General features: G+C 34.8%; 2 protein-coding genes across 11 annotated transcripts in view; both read right to left on the bottom strand.

Annotated features, from left to right (window-relative positions):
- LOC144968002 (uncharacterized) overlaps positions 1-3,814 on the bottom strand; it is a 156,929-nt gene extending 153,115 nt beyond the window's left edge. For 7 of the 9 annotated variants that reach the window (XR_013644492.1, XR_013644494.1, XR_013644493.1 and 4 more), the window contains exons 1-2: positions 911-3,779; positions 133-275 (exon numbers count right to left, since the gene is read on the bottom strand). Coding sequence is in view for 4 of the 9 variants with exons in the window: in XM_078905921.1 (XP_078762047.1) it covers positions 133-275; positions 911-3,646 (2,879 nt within the window). In the remaining 5 variants the exon portion in view is untranslated. Of the gene's footprint in view, positions 1-132; positions 276-910 lie in introns of all 9 variants that reach the window. The other 2 variants (XM_078905922.1, XM_078905923.1) reach the window with 2 other exon arrangements.
- Positions 3,815-16,039: 12,225 nt separating this feature from the next.
- Positions 16,040-25,145, bottom strand: part of LOC144968001 (kinesin-like protein KIF23) — a 34,514-nt gene continuing 25,408 nt past the window's right edge. For both annotated transcript variants that reach the window (XM_078905918.1, XM_078905919.1), the window contains 4 exons: positions 24,864-24,966; positions 24,293-24,432; positions 18,969-19,150; positions 16,040-18,266 (listed from right to left, as the gene is read on the bottom strand). In XM_078905918.1, the coding sequence (XP_078762044.1) occupies positions 18,242-18,266; positions 18,969-19,150; positions 24,293-24,432; positions 24,864-24,966 (450 nt within the window). In that variant the 3' untranslated portion in view covers positions 16,040-18,241. The remainder of the gene's footprint in view (positions 18,267-18,968; positions 19,151-24,292; positions 24,433-24,863; positions 24,967-25,145) is intronic.

Genomic DNA, 25,145 nt, shown 5'->3' with positions numbered 1-25,145 from the left:
CATTCTGTGATGTACAAGAGAAATCAGTATGAGAAAATTGTCGGTTGCATCCTAACGAATGTGACGATTTACCTATGGTTGAAAAGGAGAAGGTTAATCAAATACACTAAAAGAAAATATGACTAAACTTACGTGTTGTGTTGCATGTTATCATAATCTTTACTCATCGCCTGGATCCATTGGTGAAGTCCAGCTCTGTATACATCCATATCTATTTCAGCATTGATATTTTGAGGGTCCAGCAATGCTATCAACCCAGTGATGGCATCGTCGTTCTGAGATATTTTGTTTCGTGAGATAAAGGTGGATTAAAGGAATGAATTATCAAAAAACAAGATATATTACGTTAAGGAAGGTGAATCGATTCGACAGAGAAACAGAAATATACCCGTTTAAATATATGATCACTTTATCGACCTTTAACTTTCTGACGACCAATTTGTTTGATCGGTCGATTTATTATCGAATCCTCTTCTAAATTTATATAAATTAATTGAATTATGAAAAACTATTTCTAATATATTTCATATAGTACGTAGAAGTGATAAAGATATTATGCACTATATGGTCATCGCATGTGAATGTATCACATACAAGATTTACTGCGGACTTGGCGGTGGTAAAGGGGCTAATGAAGATTGAGGCGGGCTAGTCACGAAGCCATTATTGTTATATACAGAAACGTGGTTTGAGCAAGAGTTTTCAAACTGGCTCCAAAAGAAAAATAATGTAATCAAATAACTGCAAATGATGTAGAAACAAATTTAACAAAGGAAGACATAATGAAATAAGGGAGGGGGTGAGAGAGAGAGAGAGAGAGAGAGAGAGAGAGAGAGAGAGAGAGGAGAGAGAGAGATAGATAGATAGATAGATAGATAGAGAGAGAGAGAGATAAGGAAACGTCTCTTACCTCCAACGATGTTCCCACAATTCTTCCAAGGTACTCGATAATATCGGAGACGCGAACCTTCCCCGTGTTTTGCTGATCACAGGCGTGAAATAGCTGGTCCATAATGAACTCCTCTGTCTTACTGTACTCAACAGTATTGTTCATTGTGTTGGGAAAATCGTATGTAGATGACATATTAGTAGAACAAATATTTGGACAGGGGTCAAGTTGGTTTAAAGCAGTGCTTTGTTTTAAAAATACACCGGAAATGGGGTCAATATCATCGAGGTCGAAAATATTTCTTTTCATAGTTGATGAATTCGTATGATGATGTTGTGGAAACCATGCTGGTGTATCAGTCAGATGTTTTTCAACACGGCTTAAATCTCGTTTAGCAACTCTGGTATTGTTTTTTGTATCTATTCTCAAATCGGATTCAGAACATACATATTGTCTCTCTATGTTTATCTCCACGTAGTCATCTCTGATTTTTTCTTGCTTATTTTCCAGCTTACTGAGACCACGATCAAAACTGTTTTCGATTATTTCTGTGCCATAGGTTTCTTTTAATAATACATTTGCAACTGTTGCAATTTCTGGCTTTGCAAGATTATCTATATCACAAGGCAGCAATATTCCATCTCTATTTACACATTTTGTAGGAATTATTCTGCCCTCATCATTTATCTTAAGGAACTGTGTCTCATCACATAGCCGTTTATCGATGGTCTTTTTATCCTCCAAAACATCATGATCTAAATGCAGATGATCTTTTCTTGCACTGAAATCAGAGGATAATAAAGCGTGGTGTAGATCACCATCTTTGGCAGTGATTTGTATGCCATCCATGTGAGATTTTTTAGAACTAGTGTCTTTCTCATTATCCAAATACAAAATTTTATTTTCCAACATTTGTTTATTGATTTCCTCATCAACTATCTCCTCGTCTTTTTTAATTTCGATGTTATCAAATTTGTTTAATTTTTCAATTGTTTCAGTGCAACTGAAATTATTCTGCAGTAAATTCTGTGTCGCTCTAAGTTCCTTGTTGAAATGGCAATCATTTTCTGAGTTCTGTAAAATTTCTAATTCCTCAACATATTGACCTTCTTCGTTTGAGTCACTGAAAGTTTGTATTTCTTCATAATTCGGTATGGATATTGTGGAATCGTATGACTTTGAAAGAGAGGAATCATTGTGTCTAATGTCTGATTTAGCATGAGAAAATGTGTCAGTATCCATTTCTTGCTTGTCATCCGTTGTGAATTCTTCAAAACCGCTATTAAATTTACAATACAACTGAGTTCCATTGAAGTCAATAACACTTCCATCCTCGCTAAGATCGGAATAACTAGTAGAATCGTTCGACGTAGCGTAGCTTGATAAAATATGACGAACCTTATCAATTTGGTTGTATTGTTTCGCAGTAACGCTCCCTTTGATCAATTGGTATTTATTTTCACCACTATTCTGAGAATTATTGAAAGCTTCCCCAGGGATACCCAACTCTTCATTTCTAGAATTTGGATTTCTTAGTTGAGATTCTTCATCATATGACACAATTCCAACCTGACTAACTCCTTCTACATTGATATCATCACTAATCTTGATTTTGTTTACAGTAAAATCGCCTGTGTCTTTAGAATTGATATCGGCAGTGGTGACCCCATACCTATTTGTAAAGCCATCATTTCCATTTTCAAAACAGTATTTTTTTCTTTTCAATTCTCGACTTATTGAATTATTAGTAGTGCTGTCTACAACTTCTCTAACCATGCACACTTTATCGATCCGGGCATTGATACCATCTTCTTGGGAGGTATTTGCATTTTTTAAAGTGTCAATATCATTTGACGGAAGTGTTTCGATGAGATTATTGTCAGAAAGGTTTGCATTGAAGAATGCATTGCTTTCATCTAAAACGTTTCCTTTATTGAATTCAAATGCACTGTCTAAATTTGTGACACGTGAATTAAAACCGTCCGACGAGTTATTGATTTTATCGTTCACGTTTCCATTCAAAATGTCCTTACAATTGCCCTTATTTGCATACGATGAGGCCCTTTTAACTGGTTCTGGTAATTGTGTCTCTTCATTTACATTGTCTAAATTAAATCCGTCATCTTCGCCTATCTGCCGTTTCACTGTACTGTTGCTGCATGTAAAAGGCTTGAAAATGGATTCAATCACTTCTTCATTTTCGATTATTTCATGATCATCTGGAGTGCTTTCCATTCCAAACTTAATCGTGGGGTCTCTCTCCACTGATTCACAATTCGATTCCCACTGGAATGCATCACATTCTTCAATATATATACGTTCCTCTGAATGGCTATCTATTGATTCCGGAAGCTTTGAGACACCACAATCTACCTCTCCTGTGGCAAAATTATCCTGCACTTCCTTTTCAGCTCTTTCAATTGAATTATTGCAAGACTGTACTGATTCTACTCTATTGTGATGTTCATTCGTTTGAAGGAATCCATTTCTATAATCGGTTTGTGCTTGGAGATTGATAGAGGAATTACTATCCTCAAAATCCCCTCCCCCTCCTCCTCCTCTATCTTCTTCTTCTTCTTCTTCTTCTTCTTCTTCTTCTTCTTCTTCTTCTTCTTCTTCTTCTTCTTCTTCTTCTTCTTCTTCTTCTGCCGTTGCTGCTGTTGTAGCTGTTGCTGCTGCTGCTGCTTTATTCAACGACTGTTTCTTTGCATTGCACATCGTCAGCACACACTTATCACTTCCTACACTGGTTTCCATTACTATCGATTTGTTACAAGTTTTACATATTTTTATTCGCCTGCCTAATGATCTCCCTGACTTTTACAATGAACAATGCGGAAGTCCTGTCTATCGTATCGGATTTCAGGCAGACAAGACAGAGAAATAGACGACCGACTGGCTGCCCCCTTGGGTGTAATTCAATCCCTGTTGACAAAAAAAGCATAGTTACTTTAAATAGAACAATGGTTAGTAGACGAGTAGTATGGCTGAAGCAATGTGAGTGTTTTAAAACGAAAACTTAACAAATAGCGATATAGTAGTGCCAAAACAATATCCGAAAGCCGAAAGGACAAAATTTGAGCCATTAAAATATTGTCAACAAAAACTCGCGCGATATTCTTATTCCTAATTCCTCCCTTTGTTCTTCTACTCATCTTAAGCACGGCAGTCATCGTCATCCGTGTGGTTTTTTTTTTAATAACCCCCTCTTCCTCCTCTTTCTCCTTTTCCTCCAGCTGTTACTGCTCCTCCTCCTCCCCCTCCTAAAAATAATAATAATAATAATAATAAAATAAGAAAGAAGAGAAGAAGAAGAAGAAGAAGAAGAAGAAGAAGAAGAAGAAGAAGAAGAAGAAGAAGAAGAAGAAGAAGAAGAAGAAGAATCATCATCATCATCATCAGCAGCAGCAGCAACATCATCAGCAGCAGAAGAATCATCATCAGCATCTTTATTCATCCCTGAAAAAAAGGAATTTAATGGGTAATGATTTTAAAAGAAATAAATAAATAAAAATTTTTATAAATAACTCTTGTCGCTGAAAGCAATAAAAAAACGGGCAAAAGTGAATAATATTAAAAATGTACACAAATTCTAGCATAAATAAAATAAAATGTCAAAATAAAGAAATATGTGGCTTGAACTATAAAATTAAGATAAAGCAATGTTTTACACTTTACAAATTGATTATGCACGCTATAAAACAGCTAACATTAGCTGTAAATAAGAAATAGTCTATATGACCCTGCACAATACGGGATATAAGAAGGATTTCTTGTATCTGTCCGTTTTTTGTCTTGATAGACAGGAGGCGGTTGTTGTTATTGGTGTTGTTGCTGATGATGATGATGATGATGATGATAATGATGATGATGATGTTGATGATGATGATGATGATGATGATGATGATGATGATGATGATGATGATGTTGTTACTTTTCTTGTTGATGCTATTTTTATTGTTGCAACTGTTGCTAATGACGTCGCTGCTTCAGTTATTGTTGCTGCTACAGTTCTTGACGATGCTATTGTTGTCGCTGCGGTTGTTGTTTATTATTTGTGGGTTTGTTTTTATTTATATTTGGCATTGCACTGTATCCCTCGCCCCATTAAAAACTCGGGGAGTTTAGTCTTGGCTCGGGCACTTTCGTTTTATTTTGTTGTTGTTGGGGATTATTTTGGGTTTGTTTTTTGTTTTTTGTGTTTTGGTTAATTTGTTTTTGGTGGGTTATTTGGGGTTTTTTTGTGTTGTTTTTTTTTTTTTTCTTATTTCTTGTTTTGTTTTGATTTGTTTGGTTTGCGTTTGGGATTATTTTTTTCTTAAGCAAGAACATCAAACCCTAATTTGCTCACTTGGACAAACGAGTGAAGCATTTTGATAACAGATTTTTATTTGATGGATTATCTATCGTCCTTCACAGAATACATAGCAGTAGGGCATCATTTTTTTTAGCTTACCAAAGATAAATCGCCAATTGGTTCTTTAAAATTCCACTAGTTTATGTAAATTAAAAACTGTTGAGGTATTTTATATGTTATGTTATACGTCTTTATTTTTAGAAACAATGTCAAGCCGGTGTCCTTTGCAAAAAGAAAAAAATCTTTAAATTAGTACGACGTTGACGTCACTCAGGTCTTTGTTATTGCTTTTTGCCATCCGCGTTTATGAGTAAGTCTCACTAAACTGTATTAACCAGACTATAAACGTTCAAGGTTACACATAGTTATGTGTGTTTGTCCGTTATACTTCCGGATGGCAATCTTATGAGCTTCTTAGCAAGTGCATACTGTCTATAAGATTGTTAAGTTCTGGGCACAGTGATTTTTTTTAATGCTCATTTTGGCTCACTCCGTCGTGTTACATGAAGACGACATGAATCCTTAAGGATATTCCAAAAAGCATTATTTATTCATTCATAAATAAAACGCCAGAACATTACATATAATTCAAATTTAAAATGTGCACTAGAATTTATTCATCTTTTTAATTCTACAATACTCATTCTGTCGAGAATATAATCTTACCGATTATTTTTATAATGTAAACCAGTCCTTTATCAGCATCTTATATAGCAACATACATAAAAAGTTTGTCCTACATTAAAAAATAATGTCAATTGATTCTAAGCACGACAATCAATTTATCAATCAATAATAAAATATCGACGCAATATAGTGGAGCCAAATGAATAGAACTTATCTAATTATTATGCCATATTCGAAAATATTATCAGACGTGGAAATTAAAACACCAGTCAGCAACTAAATATATCCTGTTGAAACGGCTAATAAACATTTGAAAACAAGAATTCGTTGTGACGAATAATTATAAAAATTTAAACAAGGAAGTATCGTTGATTTCAAATGGAAACTAAACCATTACAAAAGAATTGATAATACAGGTTTTGTTTGCTTATGTAATTTTCATATCTCCCTACCTCCCCTTCCCATCCCCCGATCAACGTTGTGTTGGAAGAAAAACAAATCTGGAATGTCCAAATTATTAAACCGCCAACTAATCAATACCGTTGAATAAGATCCCCAGTCTTCGAAACCTTGGGCATAGAATTCTTAATCACTACCCATATGACAGGCAATCAAGTCCTCGTATCATTCTACTAGCCCTTCATTGTCATAAACTGTATCTTATAATATAACGGGCTTTATATGCAACTATTTAGACAGCAGATATTTTTCAAAATATTTTACCAGATATCTATAATTATTTCATTCTCTAATTGTTAATGGTCGGATGGATTGATGGCTAGACAGATGGAGAAATTAAAGACTGAAAAGTGAGTTACCAGAAGTAAGAGGATTCGTTAATTGATTTTCGAGCATAAAGATTCCCTATTATATCAAATGAAGAGAGGTGTAAATTTAGCACAGTCATTATAAAGATCATAATATCCATGCGGATACTGGTAATACATCAAGTTAAAAATAACATTCCACTGAAGCTCACAATAGGAATTTTGCAGTGATAAAGCACATTTGTTCACGAATATTTCACCAAAACATCGCCATGGAACTCATGACCTCAAATATCTCACCAATGAAATAAATATATTAAGAACAAGCATTAACTGAAGTCCATAGTGACAATGAGTGACACGCAATATGGCTTAAACTGAAAATAGTTAGTTCGTTCCTTAGTTCATTACAGACACCCTGGTGTGTGTGTTTGTGTGTGTGTGTGTGTGTGTGTGTGTGTGTGTTTGTGTGCATGAGTATGTGTGTGTGTGTGTGCATGTCAATCAAAGACAAATACACAATACGATAAGAAAGTCTGTAGAAGGGAACACCTATGCTGTCACATAATCTGTCACAGGTAATTATTGCCCCGCCAGCAGTGTAATCCGATCCATCTGAATTGCTTTTGTAGCTCATTGTTGCGCGAATTAGATGAAAATGAAAAATAAAAAACGACAAAAGCTACAGCCTAATCTAATAATGCTTTATCGGGGATTTAAAAAAATATTCAATAATAAACTACTTCTTTCGTCGATTAGTTTTTTTTTCTTTTTTCTATTTTTTTTTCTTTTTTGTTGTTGTTGTTGTTTTGTTTTATTATTTATTGGGGTTATTTTTAGGGGTGGGGGGGGGATTGTTTTGTTTTTGTTTTTTGGTTGTTTTTTTATTTTTGGTTGTTTGTTTGTTTTGTTTTTCATTTTGTTTTCTTGACTTTTGTTTCTAATTTTGCTTGTTTGTTGTTTTTTCATGTGTTTTTTTTTTCGTTTGTCTTCTTGGTTTTTGTTTAACTGGTTTGGGGGTTAGGGGGGGGGGTTGTTGTTGTTTTTGTTTTGCCTTTGGAATTCTGTTTCTTTCTCTTCTTTTTTTGTCTGTTAATTTTTACTTTTTGGGAGGGGGGGGGGGGCTTTTTTTTGGTTTTGTTATTTGTATTTTGGGGAGGGGGTTGTTTGTATTATTATTTGTTTTTGCTTTTTCTTATGTAATATGTGTGTGTGTGTGTATATATATATATATATACATATATATATATATAAATGTGTAAGTGTGTGTGTGCGTGTGTGTGTGTGTGTGTATGTCACCAGGGCTTGACAATAATTAAATCAAGTTAAAATATCCATTTTGTGTGGTGTGGAATGTTTTCAGGCTATGGCTCTGAATCTCAATAAATATAATTATTGCCATCATACTTCTGTGACAGAATGTTTTCTCATTGGCAAGTAAATTTTTCATAGCTGTCAGAATTCCTCAAGTTGCAAGGAAGGAATTCCATAACTTTATTGTACTCGGGGAAAAGGACTGAATGTGTACATTCACTTGGTAGTGGGATAGTCAATAGCAGTGCTCCTTTCTTTTGTATTTTTTTTCAGTCTATCATTATTATCAATATATTTGAACAGGTGGTGATGATATAATATACATACCATAATATGATGGATGTCATGATATTGGTGATTGATCCGTGTTGGTTCTTGCTTTACGTGTGCAGTTTGTGAATAAAGAATGTTTTTGGGGTTTTTTTTAGTTGTTGTTTTTTGTTTGTTTTTTTCATGGGTTTTTTGTTTTGTTTCTTTTATTTGTGGGGTTTTTTTTGTTTGTTTGTTTCGGGGTTTTTTGTGTGTTTTTTTTTTGTCTTTTGTTTGTTTGTTGTTTTTTTTTTTTTGTTTTGTTTTTTTTTGCTTTGGGTTTTCTTTTGTAGACGTGATATATTAAATATTTTTATTTTAATAGTTCTCACTTTTTTTCTCACCATTTCACCATTAAATATCATCCAAGGCTTATGAGCAGGTCGATATCACTGTCATTATTTTATTTTTTGTTAACCCGAAGACCAAGGAGATGTTTTAAATGTTGCTATCTTATAGAGAGAAAATGATTTAGACCACTTCGATTTGAACATGCCTTCACTTTAAATAGTTTTATTTTGTTTTTGTTTTCTTGCAAAAACCTACATCTGTTTCAAAAACTTACGTGTTTCAACTTTTTTGGCAACTTTTTGATTCTTCACAACTTTTGTTCATAAAAAAATCACGGTCTTTTTAGCTCGTTAATTGGGCTCTCGTCCGCCATTTCTTGTTGGCAAGTTGCAAGGTCAGTTTTGAATTAAGCTATTCTGGCATTCTTAAACAATTTGATGACGTCACATTACGTAATTCGATAATTAATTTGACTTCTGCTTAAATATATAACCGCTGACTATCATCCATCATCTCGGGAATGAGAATTTACAAAAAGTCAATTGTGCATTAGAGACGACAAGGATTCTCTCATTATTTACAAACTTTGATTTGTTATGGTTGGAAAGATTGGTTTTAAACATTTGAACGAGATGGATAGAGGTTACAAGTAAAACGAGACATTAACACGATAATCACAGTTGCTTTTAACTTTCTGGATAAATCTTAGTGCATTTGGATTTCATAACATAATCATGTTTTTATTCATATGAACCTTTAAAAAGTAAAGTTCCTAACAGATTATTATAACTAAATACATCGAGAGTTGAACTACCCACCTCTATATTTAATTACAAGCGGCAATTCAATAGACAATTTGTAAGTAGTCTATCCCTGGCCTTTTCAAAACGAGGTTGACAAATTCCGATTACATCATGCATAGGTGTAATCTGAAAAAGTCAAAGGTAGTAAAACACCAATTTGGCTGATATTATTAAATTCTTCTGGGCTACTTTTTTTGTACAAAAAGAATAAATAACTTATCTTACTCAATTATTTATTTTTAAACTATTAGTTTGATCAGAAAAGAGAATGAAGAAAATTCTTAGATGGAAAAGAGCGAAATATAACTTTTGAAATTCATCCCGGATTATCAAGTTGGGGATTTATCTAATTTATTTTTAATTTTGAGAAAGAAGGTGCATCTTTAAATGTGAACTATTTCAAAGGTAGGGTTAAACTTATTTTTTGGTTCAAATAGACCGACAGTCAGAAATCGTTGGCTAATGTAAGATCGGTAATAATAATGCGCCACGAAGTGGCACCTCACTCTAGCCCAAAATATTTCTTATTATGAAGCCTCACTTTATCAAATAATAATAAATAAATCATGTTATATTGATAGTATTTTACACGACTAACACCCCCCTTCGGGAAAAGTTGAAAAAATTCAATTCAGGGAAAGTTACAATTTACAAGACTTTCAACTGTCTCTCAATTCTTGCAGATGACATCTTTCCTAACATCACAGTGGAAATAATCCAACGCAAACATGAGCCGACAAAATAGGCTGTCTACTTTTAATACGCTCCATAGTTCATGTTTGTCAAAAAATGATTCCTTAAACGTTATGACGACCAGGGCTTTGCACTTTCGCCTTCGCCCTTTGCCTTCACTTTCACCTTTTTACTTTTTATTTCTTATGCTTATTGAGACGTACCAGATAGTGATCACATAGACATTAATGAATTCAAAATATTTCATGAATTGAACTTGCTTTGGATTGTGATATCGTTAAAATATTACGGCCACAATCGTAATAATAAGCATAGAATCAGTATGTAGACCTACGTCGATTCAGCTGAGCTTTTTTGAAGATGTTTGTCGTCTGCAACTTTTGTGTGAAAGGGAGGTCACTCTTAAAAAGGTGATCGACACCCAAGCGCATTTGTCACTCGTCGCATGATAGTTTCGATACTTTATTGTAGCTAGCGCGTTTGATAAGTTTGCTGCGGTCCTCTGAGAGAGGGAGGACATGGACATAGAGTTTTTATTTTTTTAGATTAGCTTTGAGTATTTCAATTTAATTGCATTCAAACATGTCTTTAGAAAAGAAATACGATAACCTACATCCAGGAAACCGAGGTGCAAATCGGAAAATGGATCATTTAAAAAATCATTATTCACAGATAATTAGCAAACTGGAAAAAAAAATTTAAAGTATTTAGCAGCCTTTACACAATATTATGATCCCCGAACCCGCCTTGGCCTGGGGTTGGGGGGGGGGGGGTCGTGATCTTGCGTGATAATTTTATAAAGACGATGCCATTGACCTTATATCATGTCGTCCACATAATTCAATATTGTCCATGTCACTCCATCGCGACTTGCGTATATTATTCTTATGTGGGAGGGGGAGGGTGTGTAAGAGGATGGGGGAGGGGGGGGAGGGTGTGTAAGAGGATGGGGGAGGGGGGGGGGGGGCGAGAGAGTGATTCTTTGTTCCCACTCAAAACGAAATTCATCTTCTGCTGTTCCAAAATTGTCAATAAAAAGCAATAATAGGCAAAAAGACAATCTTTTCATGCTTACAACGCAGCATACAAAATTGGTAAGGCTTTTGATGCTATGCGTTTACATAAAATACTCACAACACCCGCCAGCCACCTAAAACGTTCCAGCACACAAACTTATGTGCAGCCTTTAATGTTTATAATCTGATTGATGGAATGAAAAAATTAAAAAAAAACAGATTATGCTCTTCTGCCACGACTCCATAAGATGTCTAGGCATTCCACGAAGGAATATAGATTATTCATCAAACAAGATGTCTCATGTCAACAGGAATCACCCATGTTGTCCAAGTGAGTAAATTGAGGGTTATTAATCTTGCCAATGAAAATAACGAAAGTACCTGCAGCGGGACTCGAGCCCGGGACCTTCCGGGTCACAGTGCAATGCCTTAACCACTCGGCCACTTCGTCCCCCTGGTTGATTGAATTTAGTGCGAACTATTCAGCCAACAGCAATAAAAGCAATAACAAAGAGCTGGGTGACGTCAACTTAATTCCGTGTAGATTTCAAAATTGACAACACTCATCAAAGTACATAACCCACATACAACTTATTACTTTGATTTATTCACTGACACTGACAAACACGAACACTCGAGAGCACACACACACACACTCGCGCGCGCACGTAAAGATCAGATCTTTGCCTATTTCAGCGGTTTGTACCATGATCAATGGGCTTCAGAACACATTTATTTATTCTCCAAGCCCCCATGGACATTCCCTTTTCGCTCAATGGCATGAAAGTAATGCATTATTTGTTTTGTTTTTTGTTTTTGTTTTTCAGGGTTTTACGGTGCTTGCAACACATTTAGGTTATATCAGCGCCTATAAAAAGGAAGAAAATGGGATAGTAAAAAGTTCTAGAATTACAATTAAAGCAACCAAGAGAAAGTAAGACAAAGGGGAACTGGGAACAAATAGGGATCAGATGTAGATTCCAAGATCATACCACCAATGTACTTAGTTTGAGATCACCTATAAGTCTCATCCGGACACAAGCACAAAATCCAACAAAGAGGAATACACTCAAATGCTTACATTTACATTATACATTTAAAATAACATATAATAATACATAACAGAGAGATGATTTACAAGGAAAAAAATATCATCTCCCAAAACAATAACTATGCATTTGACTGTTTCCCTCCCAGCCAGGAGTCCGGCCAGGGCCAGGACAAAACCAAGTAATCCCATTCCAAGACAAAGACAGAAAGCATGTTGGAAAACAGATATAGGGGGATAGAAGACACAGTATGTACCTCCCTGCCCGCTATGGGAGGTCAGGATCCCCACCCATTATTTGTTTTGTTCGACAATGTTCGTCACTGTTATATCTAGATCCCATCCACACCTGAGTAGAATGAAGAAGGTATGCATTGACTAATCAACACATCGTGGCACGTGAGGTGAGAAATAATATATGTGGTCATTCAGGATTTTTGAAAACACAACATAAAATTGGACTGTTTGAAGCTGTGAATGAAATGTTATGTTCAAACTAGACGGGGATTTTAGCGAATTTCAAGTTCGATAGAAATACAGTTGATACAACGATGTTTCGTGTAACGACACGACCCAAAGAGCACAAGTCGAGATTCGTTGCTTTGGAAAAAGGAAGAATTCGATGCAACAAAGTCAGAAACGCATTATATGGCCACCACAATTTCCAATTACTGTTCGGACAAGTCTCATATAGTTTATTAAGGGGTTTATGTCATTTGCTATGATGTCTTTCCATGCCACTCAACAATGTTTATCAGCATTCCTTACTTGGTGCCATTTTCCGTTGTTCACCCTTTGATGAGATCCCAGAGGTGCCCAATGAGATTGAGGCAAATACTTACAGCTTGTCGCTCGATCACTTTGATCCCCGTAGCTTCCAAGAAATCTCTGTCGCGCGTGCCCTGTGAGGTGGCGCATTGTTACACTGAAAACCAGCCCCATGTCCCATGTGGTTTATAATGGGAAAGACTCGTCAGCGCAAAATTTTACCAATTTAAACTTCAGCAGCAATACGCACGTTTATTGGCACTAAGGTATTTTCTGTCCGTAACCAATTGCTCCCCAAGCTGCCACTGTACCATAACTCCTATTTCAATAATGTTTTCTTCAACTTATCTCTCGCCCCTCCTTCTGTAGTATTAGTATTATATTCATCAATTTCGACTGTCGACAAGGAAGCCGATTTGTCCACTGAATAAAACTTTAACCCAGTCATCGGTGTTCAACGTTCGTAGTCGCGGGCCCAACCTTTTATTATACTGTAAAATCCTAATAAAGCCAACACTGCCAGACAAGAATGATTGACGTTATCCATTATTAGTGGAACACTAAAAACAGAAAACTCGGGATAAGCAAGAGGTGTTGACTTTAATAAGATTAAGATGCTGACTTTATGCGGATTCAGATGCATTTCTCAGAAACTGGAAACCAGGTGCAGGTTGTTCCATGTATGGATGGTATTCGGAAGGGAGTGAAGATGACAACAGTGTTAGATCTAGATCTAGAATATTCAAATGTTGATATCCAAACTACCACTACCATGTAGTTTGTATTTTATTTGACTTAATTTCATATCAACCTATTGATGATATATCTACAAGGCATTTTAGTCAATTTGTTGTGCAAAGTTGTTTTCGGGATGCTGCCTGTTGTGAGCTATACTTTCCACGTTTGAAAAAGGGAAAATATGATTATGTTTTTCAATGAGAGATAAGAGGACATGACACAGGAATGTTAAAGAGATTTGTTTGTTTTTTGTTTTTAAGGGTTTTACGGCGCTTGCAACACATTTAGGTTATATCAGCGCCAGTAAAAAGGAAGAAAATGGGATAGTAAAAAGTTCTAGAATTAAAATTAAAGCACCCAAGAAAAAGTAAGACATAGGGGAACTGGGAACAAATAGGGATCAGATGTAGATTCCAAGAACATACCACCAATGTACTTAGTTTGAGATCACATAAGTCTCATCAGGGCACAAGCACAAAATTCCAAAAGAGAGGAATACACTCAAATGTTTACATTATACATTCAAAATAACAAATATAACATTATATAAAAGAAATGATTTACAAGGAAAAAAATATCATCTCCCACTCCCAAAACAATAACTATGCATTTGACTGTTTCCCTCCCAGCTAGGACCAGGACAAAACCGAGTAATCTCATTCCAAGACAAAGACAGAAAGCATGTTGGAAAACAGATATAGGGGGATAGAAGACAGTATGTACCCCCCTGCCCACTATGGGAGGTCAGGAACCCCATCCAGAATGTTAAAGAGAAATTGAGGTTATAAAATAAAGAAAAGAATCGTCTAAAACAAAATTAATCGCCTCGATTAAGTAGACAATTCATAATTGAGACAATCATCGGGATCTATCTTCTGCACTGTATGGTACACCAATTTTCTTTCATCTTCGCCAAGTAAGATGATTAATAACAGAAAAACCTACAAAGAAATGCAATAGCCACTAAAATGCGCTCATAATCATAACACTTTACAATGGGTCCCAGGCGACTTGTACTTGTTTGCAGGTCTGATAACCCAAAATGTTATGGGTTCATTGTTGTATTTGAAATACTCTCAAACCAATGCAAATTGTCCATTACAAAAATGTTAAACTTCAATTGCTTGGGTTTGACTCCCACTGTTGACAATGTCCTGAAAACAAATATTCCCTTGGGAGAGACCAGTTCACACCAACCACCCAAGTAATCTCTTACCATAAAAGAGTTACACGGTGTACCTAATCGCAAAATCTTGTAGCATGTTTGTTTCGTTTTTAAGGGTTTTACGGCGCTTGCAACACATTTAGGTTATATCAGCGCCAGTAAAAAGGAAGAAAATGGGATATTGTTTTTTGTTTTTAAGGGTTTTACGGCGCTTGCAACACATTTAGGTTATATCAGCGCCAGTACAAAGGAAGAAAATGGGATAGTAAAAAGTTCTAGAATTACAATTAAAGCACCCAAGAAAAAGTAAGACATAGGGGAACTGGGAACTCAAATAGGGATCAGATGTAGATTCCAAGAGCATACCACCAATGCACCTAGTTTGAGATCACCTATAAGTATCATCCAGACACAAGCACAAAATCCAACAAAGAGGAATACACTCAAATGCCCACATTATACATTAGAATAACAATAATACATTACAGAGAGATGATTTACAAGGAAAAAAATATCATCTCCCAAAACAATAACTATGCATTTGACTGTTTCCCTCCCATCTAGGACTCCGGCCAGGCCCAGGACAAAACCAAGTAATCTCATGCCAAGACAAAGACAGAAAGCAAGTTGGAAAACAGATATAAGGGGATAGAAGACACAGTATGTACCCCCCTGCCCACTATGGGAGGTCAGGATCCCCACCCAGAAAATGGGATAGTAAAAGGTTCTAGAATTACAAATAAAGCACCCAAGAAAAAGTAAGACATAGGGGAATTGGGAACAAATAGGGATCAGATGTAGATTCCAAGAGCGCACTACCAAAGTACTTAGTTTGAGACCACCCATAAGTCTCATCCGGACACAAGCACAAAATCCAACAAAGAGGAATACACTCAAATGCTTACATTAAACATTAAAAATAACAAATATAATAATACAGAACAGAGAGATGATTTACAAGGAAAAAAAATATCATCCCCCAAAACAATAACTATGCATTTGACTGTTTCCCTCCCCGCCAGGACTCCGACAAGGGCCAGGAAAAAACCAAGTAATCCCATTCCAAGACAAAGACAGAAAGCATGTTGGATAACAGATATAAGGCGATAGAAATCTTGTAGCATGATAACGTTATTTATCATTCATTATAATTGAATCTAATCTGCTTTTCCTTTTTCCTCCCATCCCTGCACTATAAATTTGCAAAGAGTAATACATAGTGAGGAGAAGAAGAAGAAGAAAAAAAAGACATACTTATATTCATACACACAACAGTGCAACCTTTATTTGGTATCATTGTTAACAATATGGGTAAATAAAGTTAAATACAAATAAGAACACTGTAAGGCTATTTTATATCAAAGTACATTTTTTTTGGTACATTATCAAACATGGTAAAAAAATATGACAAATAAAAACACACATTTGTCTTTGTTCATTGCAGAGTGGAATTTAAAGTAAAGTCGTTTTACACTATCTCTTGTGTTTGTTTCATAAAGTTGTATAGTGTAGCGCTTATGACAGTCTAAAGTCATTCTAGCGCCAGTAATAGAGAGGATAGTCAAAACTGAAAGAGCCAAGTTGGAAAAGGATGAGTTAAATTGGATGACAGAAATAGACCCATGTGTCTAGTCTGCGACTAATTTTATAAGTACAATATTCATAAAATCAAAATCGCAGGATTTACACTTAAGGGATTAAAATAGAGCCCAAAAGTTTACAAAAGACATACCATATCATATTCAAAACATATTAACTACATAATGTGATGGAAATTTACCAGATCAAAAAATCCAAGTAAAATATTCAACCAGGATCCAGGTGAATCCATTAACTCATTTCAGATCAAGGAAACAACCAGATGGAAAGGACAAAAGATGTAGTGGGGATATAAGGCAGTTAGTGACCTCTCCACGACCAATAGGGTGGTAAATGACCTACATTCTATTTCTAAACGTCAAGCCTATAAGGTTTTATAAGGTTAAATGCATGTATGAAGAATAATATCAAGTACAAACATTTGTGTGGAAAGTATAGGAACGTAAACCCTGACTTTGAATCACTATGCTGCCTATCAAAACTGAAATAACAACAAAGTGGAACCTAGGGTTAAAAATATTAATAAAATATATCAAATGAAAGGCGTTCCACTGTAAACAGGATCATGGAAGATAATGTTACTAACCAATTACTTTACATTTGACATTCACAAGATACTGAGAGATTGTCTTCAAACAAGACTACTTTCTCAATGTAAAATATATTCCCTTTTAAAAAAATGAATGACTGACTGAAATCAACAAAATCAAACCAGCAGCTATGGAAGATGAAAATGAGCTAACATAAATATCTTTATTTTTCATAAAACAGACTTCAAGTACCAGAAAACAGACTTCAACTACCAGAAACAATCATGCACAATTGCAAGCTGAGCTGAATATCTACCCCATTCATTCTTATCGATTTGACGACAACAGTGCCCCAACTTCATAAGATTACTTTGGATAAAAATATGTCGGAAACATATTCAACTAGAGGGAAGAAGTTAGAGACAGACATGAGAGGAAATAATATATCAACATGAATTTTTTTTGCCAATCAAAATAAAGAGAATGACATAATTTATTTTCTTTTACCCACATCCTTAAAATCAAGAAAGACATAATAGATATTTAAACAAATAAAAAAAACATGTTTTCTCCACATGGGAAGAGGAAAGCACCGTGATCAGTTATACTCAATTCCCTTTAAAACTGAGAAGGTATTATTTACAACACTTATAATATTATGAGTTGAAGGATTTATGTTGACTTCATGGTAAAGTGATAACTTAAGACATACATAAAAGTGTTCATTGACTATATTTATTGTCGCTGATAACATTTTACAAACAAATGGAAATTATTAATCAAACAAGAGGGAGGGAGGGGGAATACATAGATCAATGCTTTTAGTAGGCCATTCTAAATTGATATAACTGAGCTTACATCTATCCCACCTATGTTAGTGTAGTCACTTATGAGCCATTATTGACACAGGCACCAATTGGGTTAATTGTCACATGATATGGTGTACTGCTTATGTACAGTAATTTACATTAATTTATACAGATAGGGTTCCTCGGAAAATGCTAGAATATAATCAGATGATGGCAATGTCAAGTATGTTTGTTGTTACCAACGTGGGAACCAACTTAAATCTCCATTGGTAATCTATTTCAAAATAGCCTTTACATGGCTGTTGTACCCTGATATGATAGTAGGTAGTAATAGCATCAAGTTACTAAATTTCCTAAAAGGGCTCTATCAAATTGTTGCAACTATTTCAAAATTTTATCATATCCTTTTTTTTATATATAAACTGATAAGGTTAATCTAAACAAATCAACAAAAGCTGTATTATAAGGGTTGGACCACTTTGATATTAGTTCTGTATTGTCTTGTAAAGCTATATTGCCTATAGATTTGTCGTCTTGCTGCGTCTGAAAAAAAATAAAATCACAAAATATATTTCTTCATTATCAAGAAACCAAGTCATGGATCAAGCCTGAAAATCAAAATTATAAATATATTGATTTTTAAAAATACCTTCTTGATGAGAATAATTTAGGATTTCTTAAAACAAGATAACTTTTTAATGGTTTTATCGAAAGTTGGGTATACAGAAGCATCATTTCAAAAGATATGGAGAAATCTATTGAGAAAAACTCCCCCAAAAATTGAGCATTTATATAGATCCACTACATTATAAGGGAATGCTCTTCCACAAAACCTTAGAAAATTTTTCAAATGAATGCATTCTGGTCATGTTTTGCTTGGAACACAAATGTTTATGGGGGTCCTGAGAGCTCAGTTGGCAGAGCACTCGCTTCACAAGCAATGGGACCGAGTGCAGTCAAGATATTTTTTTATACCCCTGTCCACCCAGCAGTAATTGAGTAGCTAGGACTGTTAGAGCCAGTGGAAAGTACTTTATGATAGTACTTTTTCCTATCTAAAAGATAACAAGCAATTGCTAATGTCTGTTTCACATTATAGAAACTGAGATAAACTACAGCTCTATGCCCAATGGCTCTTAAGGACTACTTTTACAAATGTTTATGAACCCTATTTCGATTGTCAGTGAACCCTAAAGGTAGGGAATTCCCACATATAATCATGATAAATGAGTTGTTTCCACTTACTTCCTGTGACCTTCCAAAGCTACAGAGCACCTTTCCTCTGTGTCTGTCCACTGAAGGTCAGGGTCGTAAATGGGCTGTGTGGGGCTACGACGTTTTCGTGACCCAGGTGACACCTGCTTGAGAGTTTCTACATCATTGAAGATGACAGCAGACCCTCCACCAACAGTGGGAATAACATCTCCCTGAAAGAGAAAAGGATTTTAATATTTTTTTAAAGGCAAGTTTTAAAAATTGTTATTTTCACAGCCGTTTATTACACTAGAAATCTTTCACTTTAGTTTTCTACCGCCTCACCCCAATGGGAACGACCCACGGTCGATGACGGGGAGACCACCGTGTGGTTACGTCATAACAGATGCCAAGAACGTGAAAACTGGCCTATATTTATCCCTGCAGGTAGAATGCACCGCTTGAATTTCGTTGTCAGTCAGGCTATAGGACAGATTTCGTAAAATCGTTCATTTTTACACTGCAATTGCTGACCATACACTTCTTCTATATTTTTCTATTTTATATGGATATAACGGCCACATTTTCATCTTCAAGACGCAATTATTTTCATTGATATCAAGAAATGGTGAGTATACTTTATTCTCTCTTGAAAAATGTATATTTTTCTATTTAAAATTAACCTGAAAAATATTTTTAATTGTTTAAAAAATTCAAATTGATGTTATCCGAGTTTTGTTACCCTAAAACATGGTAGTAAATATAAGAGTAATAATCTACTTTTAATATAGCATTTATTTCAACGATTTGTAATGACCGGTTTCTGCACTATGAATGTGTAAACACATCTTGTCTAATTCTTTGTTGGCTAACAAAATAGTCCTGTATTCAGACAAACTCCAGAGACATAAGAACACGAGTCCAATTGTGATGGTAACGTTATTGTTGTTGTTGTTTTATGGCGATGATGATGGTGATGATGATGATGATGATGATGATGATGATGATGATGATAATAGCGCAGTAATAGTAGTAATCGTAGTAGTAGTAGTAGTAGTAGTAGTAGTAGTAGTACACACACACACTCAGAGAGAGAGAGAGAGAGAGAGAGAGAGAGAGAGAGAGAGAGAGAGAGAGAGAGAGAGAGGGAGGGAGCGTGTGTGTGTGTGTGTGTGTATGTGTGTGTGTATTAAACTCATGTACGCACATCTTTAGCACGGAACGATTTTTATTGCTCGTTCAGTCAAGTTCTCATGATTTCTCTTCACACTAATTTGCCATTCCGTCTTCACGATTCGCACCTTCCCTCGATATTCTTCTACATCGCCCGTTGGTACAGTCAACGGGCGTGGGAAAAGAGGGTAGATAGATATATTATGACATCAAAAAGCGATGTGATCAAAGGTGGCGGATGATTGTGTAACATCAAAAGGCCGGTGGACTGCGCTACAAGGCCGAAGTTTCGAGGGGATATGTGATTTGAGTGGGAGGGGCTTATTTGACTTTGCAGATGACCGACTGGTGGACGATTGAAATTATAAATGTCCTTTTTCAGCAGCCAATTGGAAATGGGTAATTGTAAACATCTGATTGGCGCTCCCTGGATAGAAATCAGTTTGGAGGTCATGGGATGAAATTGCTGGAGAGATGGAGTAAATTTGAAATGAATTGAACTAATTTGGGGCGTTGTCTAGGTGTCAAATAAGACTCTCGCAGACCGGTGATAAATCAATTTTTTTGGCCGCAAATGCTACAGTAAACTTCTTTCTCTATCTTATTTTTGCTAATAATATTTCAGAGTGGGTATATAGGCGGATTCCATTTTGAATAACGGGCATTTAGAACTATATTTTAAAGGAAAATTATTACGTTATTATTATTATTAGCAGGCATCTAGGCGATCACTATCGTATTATTACTAACAATCAATAATATTATTATAACTCTTATAATTACAATTATTTTTATTATTATTATTATTCATCATCATCATCATCATCATCATCATCATCATCATCATCATCATCATCATCATCATCAATATCAATAATAACTAATGATTTTTTTTTCTCTACTCAGATGAATGGTCATACTGAAAACAAGCATTGTCTCAATGCAAATGGCAAATGGACTCTGCCGAATAAGCTGTGAAAGGGCTCAAATAAGATATGTGGTTAAAAAACATTTCATGCAAACTGCTCCAGAATTAGGAGGTGAAGTTCCACCGGTGAAAAAAAAGAAAACAGAACGTTGGTAAATTAGATGCTGTTTCGGTGAAATGTAACAATAAGCTGTTCCTTACAATAATCGTGAGGTTAATAAAATACGTATGTTAATAAAAAGTATAAAAATGTGTTAAGATCTATACAAAGTTCAAAGGAATACTTATAACTTATCTTTACCTATGATTGTCAATTTATTTAAAATAACAGTTCATTTTGATTATCTGATCATTAGTCCTCCCCCCCCCTCCCCTCCCATCTTTTTCAATTTCAATGCGTTTATCACGATTTTTTATTGTCAAAAAATGGATATTATTTATTTTTTACTATTATCATTATTATTAATATTATTATTATTATTATTTTATTATTATTATTATTATTATTATTATTATTATTATTATTATTATTATTATTATTATTATTATTATTATATATTATTATTATTATTATTATTATTTATATTATTATTATTATTATTATTATTATTATTATTATTATTATTATTATTATTATTATTATTATCATTATTATTATTATTATTATTATTATTATTATTTACAGTGGTGATCAAGAGTAAGATAAATACACTGATATTATATGATTATTACTAGTATTAGTATTACATCGATATCACGTGTTTCAACTGATTCACAATGATCATTTCTGTTATCCACGATGCTTCGGTTGTTCAATAAGCAGACCATTTTCAACAAATTTCCATTTTAAATAGTATTAAATAGTATTAGCTGTCTGGTCCGCGTCCTTTGTTTTTTTTTGTCGCAGCACTGGAGAGAGGGGGAGAGAGAGAGAGAGAGAGAGAGAGAGAGAGAGAGAGAGAGAGAGAGAGAGAGAGAGAGAGAGAGAGAGAGAGAGAGAGAGAGAGAGGTGTGTGTGTGTGTGTGTTGTGTGTGTTGGTGTACATAAAACTAATTTATGCAACGTTTTACCACGAAACAATTTTCATTTTACCACCTCAGTTTAATCTCTCATCAGTTCTCTCTGACAATTGAACTTTGAACCTATAACTTTAACACAGCTACGTCATTCCATCTTCACGATTCGCACCTCACCGCGATATTCTTTTATGTTGACTCGTGGTACAGTCAACGGGGTTGAGAGAAGAAGATAGATATTGAGTGACATCATCAAAAGCGATGTGATCAAGGCTGGTGGATGGTTGTGTACATCAAAGACCAGTGACTGGTCTACAATGCCTATCATATTCGTGGGTATGTGTGATTTGAGTAGGAGGAGCTTTCTTGACTTTGCTGATGACCGAGTGGTGGACAATTGAAATTAGAATTGTCCTTATTCAGCAGCCAATTGGAAATGGGCAATTGTAAAAAGCTGATTGGACGCTCCATGGAAAGAAAGCAGTTTGAGGGACATGAAAGGAAATTGCCGGAGAGCGTGGAGTGGGGAGGAGTAAATTATATTGAATGAATTGATAGTAATTTGGGGCGTTGGGAAGTTAAATAGAAACTCTCGGAAACAGGTGATGAGTCAATTCTTTGGCCACAAATGATTCAGTAAGATTCTTTATTCTTTATTTCTTTCTTTTTTTTTTTTTTTTATTTCCTTTCTGTCAGAGTGGACATACAAAGGCGAATTCCAATTTTTTTTAAACGGGCATTTAGAACGATATTTTAAAGAGAAATTATTGCGTTTTACCAAAATTAGCAGGCGTTTAGGTGATAGCCACTATATTATTTTCATGAAAATGATCATGATCATCATCATCAATATTATTATATTATTATTATTATTATTATTATTATTATTATTGTACTTATTTTCGTCATTATTATTTATTATTATTATTATTATTATTATTATTATTATTATTATTATTATTATATAGTTTAGATCTATACAAACGTCAACGGAATGTATATAACACATCTTTTCCTAAGAATTGGCAATTGCCATTACTAAAACCAGTTCGTTTTGATCATTTGATCAACAAACCCCTACAATTCGGTGATTACGCATTTTTTTTATTGCTGTCAAAAAAGGATATTGCTGTACAGGTGAGTGGATATCTCAACAATGCTTCATTACAAAACGACTTTGATTATATATTTCTACTCTGTGAATATTGATGATTATTGCAGTATTTCTCATTTATTTGTATAAACTCAGATAACTTTGTAATTTTTGATTATATCGTTTGAAGTAATTAAAATTTCTGACCCATTTTTATGGTTATTTCCTATAAAATCTAATCCCAAATGATCTACTAAAATTATATCAAATAAAAGTATGTAGATCACTAGTTATGACTCTAAAATATCTTATTGCAACATCTAATAGCATCTTTACTACGCCACTTTGAACTTGAGAAAAAAATAATCAAAATAGGAAAAATTGCTCAGTCTCCCTTTCGGCACAGGCCGTGACTCGCCATCTGTTATGAACTAGCGTCCGGCAAAATTTACCTGTCGAACTAAAGTGAAAGCAGTAAACGGCTGTGTTTTAGGTGAGGACATTTAAAAGCCTTTAAAACACTTTTACATCATATCAAGAATAGGAAGATGCTACATACCACATATTGAACATTTACACAAACGCATTAACCGACCCCTGTCGGAACACTGGTCTCCAGTAGAAAGATATTATGTACTTGCTTTTCAATAAATAGCATGACAATTTAGTTAAGGATAACAATAGGTCAAGTGCGATTTTTCAATAATACTTGTATTCTGCTGCCAACTGGATGGAGGTTTCTTATCTAATCGCCTCACCTTCCATAAAGTTGAGCTTTTGGGTTCCGTTCCCCCAGTGATTGGAAATGAGGTTTTTTAACCTACTGAATTTCATAAATATAAGGAAAGTCAGAAACCCTGTTATAGATTGGTTGTCCCCTATTACACGAGTCACATTTACTCCATTTTTCTCTCCATTCTGTTAAAGACGAGTTTATAAAATAAGGATTCAATACATATGATGTACAGTGTAAAAAAATTGAATATAGGAGTAAATACAAAAGCTACGTGAACTATTGCTTTACTATTACCCCCCCCCCCCCCCTTCCCAACACACATTTAATTGATCTAACTTCTGAATTTCATGAAACCGATAAACATATTCCTAATGAATTGTCTTAAGCTCCATAAACAAAATACACTACAGAAAAGGACACAATCTCACCTTAACTAGTTTGGTAACAAGTTCATCGCTAGAGTCTTGCTCCTGGTGGGTCAACACATATTTTGATGCACTCTTCGTGTCCTTGACATTAAGACGAGTCACAGATTTCTTCCTATCCATTTTAGGCTGCATTAACGTATCTGAAGAAAGGAAAGAAATAAAAGATGCTTTTACTTATTGTGTCAAAGATTATGATATGAATGAAGCTGTGTCATATATTCCTCCAAACTGATTTTTGCTGAGGTCTTTTCAGACCTGTCACGGACAACATGACTAAGTTTGTAATGTTTTAAAAAATAAAATGAATTTATAGAGTGTGTATGGAAAAGGACAGGGGCAGGAGGAAGGGTTTTTTTGTGAAACAACCTATCAAGTGTTATTGTGAGGATTCCACCCGATGGCATTCTATGTGGATTATCAATTTAAAATTATCTTAAATATTTGTTAGTTTCAATTTGGAAACAGAGAGTAAAATAAAACAGTTAATACTTTTTTTTACCCAGCGAACTGAAATAAAAATAATCCAAGTTTCATAGAAAAAAGTATATATTTTCTATATATGACAACTCACTTGTGGGGATGCTGTGGGTGGGCTTGTGATCTATCCACATTTCAGTATTATTGCCAGCTGATTTAGATCGTCTGTGGTAACGAGGGTTCACAACTGGCTGTTTCTGAGATTAAGAAAAATAAAATTGAATCAGCTGAATTGAATGGGGGGGGGGGGGGGGGGAGAATATGTAGCTAATGTATGGGAAAAAAATAGAGAGAAATTCTAGTTGCGAGTAAAAAACTTGCAGCATTAATAACCATCCCTACACAACTGTCATTCATCTATTCTCTCTAATTGAAG

Source organism: Berghia stephanieae, chromosome 3 (assembly GCF_034508935.2).
Source record: "Berghia stephanieae isolate SIO BIC M18660-M18661 chromosome 3, UCSD_Bste_1.3, whole genome shotgun sequence".
Taxonomy (NCBI): domain Eukaryota; kingdom Metazoa; phylum Mollusca; class Gastropoda; order Nudibranchia; family Aeolidiidae; genus Berghia; species Berghia stephanieae.
Note: the sequence above shows the minus strand (reverse complement) of the source record. Positions and strands in the feature narration are given on the sequence as shown.